Source organism: Chrysochloris asiatica, unplaced genomic scaffold (genome assembly GCF_000296735.1).
Source record: "Chrysochloris asiatica unplaced genomic scaffold, ChrAsi1.0 scaffold00059, whole genome shotgun sequence".
Taxonomy (NCBI): domain Eukaryota; kingdom Metazoa; phylum Chordata; class Mammalia; order Afrosoricida; family Chrysochloridae; genus Chrysochloris; species Chrysochloris asiatica.
In genome coordinates, this window is record NW_006408577.1 from 15,759,023 (window position 1) to 15,767,708 (window position 8,686).

Consider the following 8,686-nt stretch of genomic DNA (forward strand, 5'->3'; position numbering starts at 1 on the left):
TGCGTGTGTGGAGGCACACGCCTTCACGTACCACCTCCGTTCTGGGACCGCTCCACCCACGTGAATGTGATGGCCCCTTCCCGGCAGCTCTCACTGAACCGCAGCAGGAACGTCCCCGGCTGCTGCTCTTTCAGCAGGGCCCGCTCTCGCTCCTTGCTGATGAAGCCCACGATACACCTGGATGTTGAAAGAGGATTGGCAGAGGTGCTCTGTTCAATCAGGACTCCAATTTTCACCCTAACTTACAAATCAGACAACTGGTACTTAACAGAAGATCACATGACCAAATGGAAAAATTCCATGATCTTTTTTCATTCCATTTTTCAACAGACTTTTTGAAGTTCTCTGGCATATACAGTTTACATGCTTTAACATCATGTACTGGGCACTCGAGAAGCATTTTAATTATACCAAACCAAACCAGATCCACTGCCAGTGAGTCTATTTGGACCCACAGCAACCCTGTATAGTGCTTCTGAAGTTGTAAAGTTTCTCCAGTGGAAATCTGACCTTGTGGTTAATAGTTCAGTGCTTATCCTACAGAGCCACCAGGGCTCCTGATTTTAATAAAACACATATGCTAATATCCAGAAGAAATGATATAATGGTTACCATAAGATGCTATCAGTCATGAAAATGTCTGAATTTCACGCCTCCATGTGGCACTGTGTGGCACTGTGGGTTAATGCGCTGGACTGCAAGGTTAGTCTGAACCACAAGATCGGCAGTTCAAGCTCACCAGCTGCTACTTGGAAACCCTATACAGGGTTGCCATGGTTCAGAACCGACTCGACAGCACTTAACTAACAAGTGGCACTGTAGAATAAGCACTGGACCGAAGTCGGTTTGAAATGAAAAGTCGGTGGTTCAAACTTACCAGCTGACCCTTAGAAACCCTATACAAGATTGCTATGGGATGGAACCAGCTCGATGGCATTCAACAACAACGTTTACACTGGAAGAGACAGCTCAGACAATATAGTTTCATATTCTGGCACTTCTGGTCGAGTTATAAGTTTTTTGTTGGAATGGTTCGTGGTTATGTGCCACAGAGTCAGTTCCGACTCATAGCAACCCTGTACAGGGTTTCTGAGGCTGTAGATCTTTATGGGAGCAGAAAGCCTCATCTTTCTCCTGCAGAACAGCTGGTAGTTTCGAACTGCTGACCTTGCGGTTCACAGCCCAATTCGTAACCACTATGCTACCAGAGCTCCTTTTTTTGGGAATAAACTTTAAAAAAATACTTAGAAACAATTTACCAAATTTTTTCCTTCCTAAGGGCAATACTGGATTCCTGGTATGATGCAGTAGATCAGCACTGGACTGCAAACCACAAGGCTGGCAGTTCAAACCTACCAGCTGCTCCTTGGAAACCCTGGACAAGTCGTTATGAGTCGGAACTGACTCAACAGCACTTAAAAACAATAAAAAGGGCAATATAAGGAACCCTGGTAGCACAGTGGTTTAAGCACTGGGCTAACCACAAGGTTAATGGTCCAAAGATGTTGTTTGCTCTCATAAAGATTTGGTCTCTGAAACCCTAAGGCGCAGTTCTACTGTCTTTTAGGGCTGGTATGAGTAGCGTCGCCGTGAAGGCAATGGGTTTGGTTTGCCATTCTCAGGACAATATGATAGGAACTTTTTGTTGAACCAATGAATTAATGCAGGAATGGAACGTGGCTGGGTTTTTTTAAACTTTGAAAATACACATACGTATACTACTGTTGTTGCTGCTGATGTTAGTGCCTTTGAGTCTGTTCCAACTCATAGCAACCCTGTATAGGGTTTCCCAGGAGCAGCTGGTGAGCTTGAACCACCAACCTTACGGTTCAAACAGACTTTGCAGTCCAGCGCATTACCCTGTAGTGCCACATCAGGACTTCACTGTATACTATAAAAGGGTCATTTTAACCTTATGAAGCTTTAACCTTCATGAAACCTTGAACGGTCAGCCTGAAAGAGCACGTATCTTTCAAATAATGTCCCCAGCCTTGCATAAGGGAGCATGTGCTAAATATATTTTTCAAAAATGTATCTATCAATGGCCCTTACCCATCATTCCAGAGAGGGAGCAGGTGTTTTTTAATGAGTTCAAGGATACTGTCAATCCAAAGCCAGAATGAAAAATTTTTATCATTGATATTTTCCTGAAAGTATAAAAATACACACATTAGGAACAAAGAAACCCAAAACAGTGATTTAGCAGATCTGCCTCCCTCCCGCCATCAGATTTTAGTTTGCAAAGATTCCTCTACGGCCTAAGCTGGACTGTCTGGCCAGTCCAGAGCTGCAGCTAGCTGCAGTATGGAATGACATCACCTGGACCGGAACAACAGCTCCTCTCCACTTAACGGTGCTCAGACACTGAGCTTCCATTGCCTGGGTCAGGCTCTGCTTCCTTCTCCAGGAAACCTGACCTCTCGATGAATCATGGGGCAAAATCTCCCTTCACACTAGCCACATCCAAGGAGAATACGCTTGTCTGCAGTGTCTGTTGACCCCAAACCAGGTGTGTGTGGTCATTTCTGGCTCATGGTGGCCTTGAGTGTACAAAATACAACCACACTCCACATGGATTTTTCACGGCTGTGACCTGACAGCAGATCACCAGGCCTTTTTTTCAGAGTCACCACTTAGCAGCCAAGTGCTGGACCATCTGCACCGTCCAGAGACTCCTCTGGACACCCTAAACCCAAACTGAACCAGACCCAGTACCATCAAGTCGATTCCGACTCACAATGACCCTGGATAGGGTTTCTCAGGGTTCAAATTTTATAGGAGTAGATAGCCTTATTTTTTCTCATAGAGCAGCTGGTGGGTTTGAACTGCCGACCTTGCAGTTAGCAGTCTGGTGTGCCACAGCTCCACCATCAGGATTCAATTAGTCCCTCCAACGGGTGCCTCTGCTTGGCACAGGCCCCTAGAACTTGCTCTGGTCAGTTAGGATGCTTACTCAGCGCACGGAACACGTTTCCTTATGCATGTGGGAAACGTCCTGTCAGACAAAGGGTCAATGTGAACAAACTGAAGGCACAATTTGGATGTGAAAGAATGTTATCGCTCAAGCAGATGCTTCCTGTCAGACTCACACTAGACTTCAACCCTCTGCCTGAAGATAACCATGCCAAGATAAACAAACAATGTCAATGCCACCGTGAGAAATATGTGCACCTCACCGGAGAGGAAAAAGAGCTCAGATTGGTATAAAACCCAGAGAGGACCTACCTTACAAAACCTCGTCCATGGAATAAGACCATCGGGACCAGCGTTAGGACCTACACAAATAAAAAGGAGGTTTTTCAGGAAAATAGAAATTGATTCTGAAGCGTAGGGTGGAATGATGGCTCATTTATTTGAAGAAAAGAACATTCATCTAAGGGAGTCTACATGCAAAGCTGATATTCTCAGCTATGTTGATGTGAAACTGAGTAATTACTATCAGTACCGTGATGCTGTTAAGTGCCACTGAATTGGTTCCAATTCATAGTGAGCCCGTGTAGGGCTTCTGAGGAGCAGCTGGTCCATTTGAACAGACCTTGTGCTTATCTTATAGTGCCACATGAGGACTTCATAGGTTCTATGAAAGGACCTATTGAGACAGTCTAAACATGTGTACACTTCTTTGATGTTAATGGTGTAAATGGATGGATGGCATACTACAGAGCCTCCCAATCTGAGAGTTGTTGGGAAAAGAGGAAACTTCCACAAATTCACTGTTTCCTCTTCAGCTGCTTTTACTTTCTCGTCTGAAAAGAGTTCAGTCTCCCGAAATCGCTCTTCATTTTACCCTGGTTACCAAGGCCATCAGCCGACCTTACCTTCTGAGGTAAATCGAAGCCTGTCCCACTAGACTTTGTGGAGAAGTTTCAATTTGGTCCCTTCTTAACCAGTATCATTGCCTTCTGCCTCCCTGTAAACTTCCTTGGTCCTCTCTCCCATAGTTGCTTTTCCAAATTCAATCTAAAACTAAGACCAACCCTATTCCCATAGTAAAACCTGAACTTTACAAGCTTATTTTAAGCATTAATTAGGCATTTCCCTCCTCTATCCTCCCAACAGGATGTGGGCTGCATGTGTGGGGTGGGGATGGAGGTGGCTCATCCAAATGAAAAGACAGGTGAAGAAATACAACAGAGAAAGCATGGTGTTACTAACTACAAAAATTACAACAGCCCAGGCGGGGAAAGATGGCAAGTCCATTCTCTTTTCTTTTAAAAGAACCACAGGCAAGCCATTACGGCAGAAGAGATGCAAATCTATTGTTGTTGTTGTTGTTAGGTGCCACGAGTCGGTACCGACTCATAGCGACCTTATGCACAGCAGAATGAAACACTGCCCGATCCTGGGCCAACCTCACTACTGTTGCCACGCTTGAGCCCATTGATGCTGCCACTTGGCCAATCCATCTCGTTGGGGGTCTTCCTCATGATATCCTTCTCCAGTGACTGGTCCCTCCTGACAATATGTCCAAATTATGAGAGATGAAGTTTGGCCATCTTCATCTTGGCCTCTAAGGAGCAATCTGGCTGCACTTCTTCCAAAACAGATCTATTGGTTCTTTTGGCAGCCCATGGCACTTTCAGTATTCTCCTCCAACACTGTAACTCAAAGGCATCAATTCTTCTATGGTCTTCCTTATTCACTGTCCAGCTTTTGCATGCAAATGAGGTTACTGAAAACAGCATGGCTTGGGTCAGGTGCACCTTAGTCCTCAAGCTGACATCTTTGCTCTTCAACACTTTAAAAAGGTCCTGTGCAGCAGATTTGCCTAATGCAATACGTTGTTTGATCTCTTGACTGCTGCTTCCGTGAGTTTTGATAGTTGATCCAAGAAGAATGGAGTCCTTGACAACTTCAATCTTTTCTCTGTTGATAAGAATGTGGTTTATTGGTCCAGTGGTGAGGATTTTTGTTTTCTTTACACTGAGATGTAATCCATACTGAAGGCTGTGCTTTTTGATCTTCATCAATCCACCACTCGTCTGTCAGTTTGTGGTGCTGTGGTGGCTTGTGAGTTGCTATGACTCTGGAAGCTATGCCACTGGTATTTTAAATACCAGCAGAGTCACCCACGGTGGACAGGCTTCAGATGAGCTCCCAGACAAAGATAGACTAGGAAGAAAGAGTGAAGAACCACTTCCGAATCTTTAGTCATTGAAAACCTTATGAATAGCAGAGAAACAAATCTATTAATTCATAGTATATTTCTTAACTCACCAAATAAAGAAATGAAATAAAATGATTTTGTGCTTTGTGTCAAACAACACTAAACTGTCACTGCAACAGCACCATGGTCAAGAGAAGATACTGTTGAGGGCCCTTTGGTTCTAAAGAGTTTATTGGTGTTACAGGTAGGATCAATCCACCTTGTCTGTGGATTCTGTATGTGCCAATTCTCATACTCAGTAAAATGTATTTTTAACTCCATATATCAAGATCACATAAAGAACGTCATACAGAAAGAACGCAGACGGTCATTAAAAAGACAGGAAAGACAAAAATGATGTTAGAAGAGACTCTGAAACTTGCATTTCAGTGTAGAGATTCAAAAGCAAATGGAAAAAATGATGAAATAAAAGAGCTGAACAGAAGATTTCAAAGAGCAACTTGAGATGACAAAGTATTATAGTGAAATGTGCAAAGACGTGGAGTTAGAAAACCAAAAAGGAAGAACACACTCAGTATTTCTCAAGCTGGAAGAACTGAATAAAAAATTCAAGCCTCAACTTGCAATACTGAAGGGCTCGATGGACGAAATATTGAAAGATGGAGAAAGCATCAACAGAAGATGGAAGGTATACACAGAAACACTGTACCAAAAAGAAATGATCGATGTTCAACCATTTCAAGAGATAGCATATGATCAAAAGCCAGTGGTACTAAAGGAATTAAGTCCAAGTTGCAAGGCTCCAGGAATTGATGGAATACAAATTGAAATCTTTAAGCTAATGGATGCAGCACTGGAGGCACTCACTCATCTATCTGTGCCACGAAATTTGGAAGACAGCTACCTGGCCAGCCAATTGGCAGAGATCCATATTTATGCCTATTCCAAAGAGAGATGACCAACAGAATGTGGAAACTATTGAACAATGTCACTAATATAGCATGCCAGTAAAATTTTATTCATGATAACTCAAAAATGACTGCAACAGAGAACTGCAACAGAGACACATCAACAGAAAACTGCCAGAAACTCTAGTCAGATTCAGAAGAGGATACGGAACTAGGGATAACATTGCTGATGCCAGATGGCTCAGCAAAGAATACCAAAAGGATATTTACTTGTGGTTTACTGACTATGTGAAGGTATTAGACTGTGTGGATCATGACAAGCTGTGGATAAAACAGAAGAATGAGTACTCCATGACTTTTGATTGTGCTCGTGAGGAACCTGTACATAGATAAGAAAAAAATCATTCAAATAGAACAAGGGGATACTGAATGATTTACAATCAAGAAAGCTGTGTGCCAGGGTTATATTCTTTCACCACACTTACTCAATATGTATGCTGAACAAACAATACAAAAGGCTGGATTATATGAAGAAGAGTGTGGCATTAAGAATGGAAGAAGACTCATTAACAATCTGAGATACGCAGATGATACAACCTTGTTGACTGTACAGGAAGAAGACTTAAAACACTTACTGATCAAAGACCACAGCCTTCAGTAGGGATTGTACCTCAATGTAAAGAAACCCCAAATACAAATAGATCAGTAAATAACATCATGAAATATGGAAAAAAGATCGAAGCTAACAAAGATTTCATTTTGCTTGGATACTCAATCAACACTCATGGAAGCAGCAGTCAAGATATCAAACAACACACTGCATTAGGTAAATGCTGCATAAGACCTCTTTAAAGTGTTCAAGAGCAAAGATGTCATTTTGAGGACTAAGATGTGCTGATCCAAACCATGGTATTCTCATATGAAAATGAAAGTTGAGTAAGGAATATGAAAGTTGAGTAAGGAATAAAGTTGAGTAAGGAATAAAGACCATAGAAGGATTGATGCTTTTGCATTATGGTGTTGGAGAAGAATATTGAAAGTGTACCATGAACTGTCAGGAGAACAAACAAATCTATGTTGGAAAAGTATAGCCAGAGACCAAGATGACCAGACTTGGTATCTCATACTTCAAAAATATCATCAGGAGGAACCAGTGCCTGGAGAAGGACATCATACTTGGTAAAGTGGAAGGTCAGTGAAAAAAAAGACCTCCAACAAGATAGACTGGCACATTGGCAGCAGAAATGGGTGCAAGTGTCGCACAAGAATTCTGAGGATGGTGTAGGACCAGGCGATGCTGTGTTCTGTTGTGCATAAATAAGGTCACTATGAGTGGAAACCAACTTGATAACACCTAACAATATCAACAACAAACCCCCAAACTAATACTCGCAGCACTTTTGTGGTCTTTCATGGACATATATGTGTAGAGAGCAGTAAAAAACGAGAGTCGTCCAATGTGCCACGTTTCCAGCTGAAGTTGAAGAAAGTGATACTTGACCTTCTTGTTTTGGTTCTGAGTTTCTGAGTTCATCTGCTGTTGAGGTTACGTGCCCCCAAGTTGATTCCGTGTCATAGTGATCCCAGGTGACAGAGTCCACCTGCCCGGAGGGTTTTCTGGGCTATAATCTTTATGGGCACAGACTGCCGGCTCTTTCTCACATGGAGCCAAGCATGTAGCCACTCAGTCTATTCAGTGTCACTACTTTTGGCATTTTTCTTGGCGATTTGGCCATTTTAATTGGCCCCTCAGCACAGTGATAAAGTGCTAGCTAGTGTTCCTAAGCACAAGTATGCTGTGGCGTGTCTTATGTAGAAGATATATGTATTGGGTAAGCTTCATTTGGGTATGAATTTTAGTGCTGTTGGCCATAACTTCAACGTTAATGAATCAGCAAATAATGTGCTTTTAAATACACATAAAACACACATAAAGCAAGGTTATGTATTAGTCAAGTGATGAAAATGTTGTGACCAGAGGCTTGCAGAATCCCAACCCTGTAATTTTCCCTATAAACAATGGTTTAGTATTCACCTCAGCATTCAATGTGCATAGGGACACTACTGTGAGTGACAAGAATTGACTATACAATACTGCGGCACACAAAGCAAATCTGGGTAAAAGTTATCCATAAGCTTAAAGAAACAGCTCAAATACTTCCATTCATTGGAGATCTAACATGGCGATCTGCGGGCCTTTGATTTGCGTGGTGTGACAGACCTTACCATGAGGGAGACTTTCTTTTTCCTACCAAAGATTTCTAAGACCTTCTCTTCCTTGCTGAGGAACTTATTTTAGCTATGAGTAATATATTTTACTTAATTAAAAAAGTTTTCCCCTAAGAACTCTTCTCAGAAATGTTAATATTAGGCAATAGGGAGATGATTCCTTTCAATCTTTTATAAAAGATGAGGTATTCTCACTTAGCTAACAATGCAGACGGGAGAGTCAACAGATTTTAACACCCCTTTTTAGTGATAACAAAATCGAGAGAAAGGAGGGAAAAACCAAAGTACAGACAGTTTTATGCATTTCGAATTTTATATGAGTGAAAAAGATAACATGTCAGAGACAATGACGTGGAGCGATAGAGCAGCTGGGGACTTTAGATCCAGAGAGAGAGAGGGACTGTGTGCTGAATACTGGGGGGTGTGAGGGGCAGGCTTGCAG

At 42.3% G+C, this 8,686-nt stretch overlaps 1 protein-coding gene across 1 annotated transcript in view; it reads right to left on the minus strand.

Annotated features, from left to right (window-relative positions):
- STAT1 (signal transducer and activator of transcription 1, 91kDa) overlaps positions 1 to 8,686 on the minus strand; it is a 56,657-nt gene that overhangs the window by 11,896 nt on the left and 36,075 nt on the right. The window contains exons 17-19 of the mRNA XM_006864051.1: positions 3,226 to 3,275; positions 2,053 to 2,147; positions 32 to 177 (exon numbers count right to left, since the gene is read on the minus strand). Of these exons, the coding sequence (XP_006864113.1) occupies positions 32 to 177; positions 2,053 to 2,147; positions 3,226 to 3,275 (291 nt within the window). The remainder of the gene's footprint in view (positions 1 to 31; positions 178 to 2,052; positions 2,148 to 3,225; positions 3,276 to 8,686) is intronic.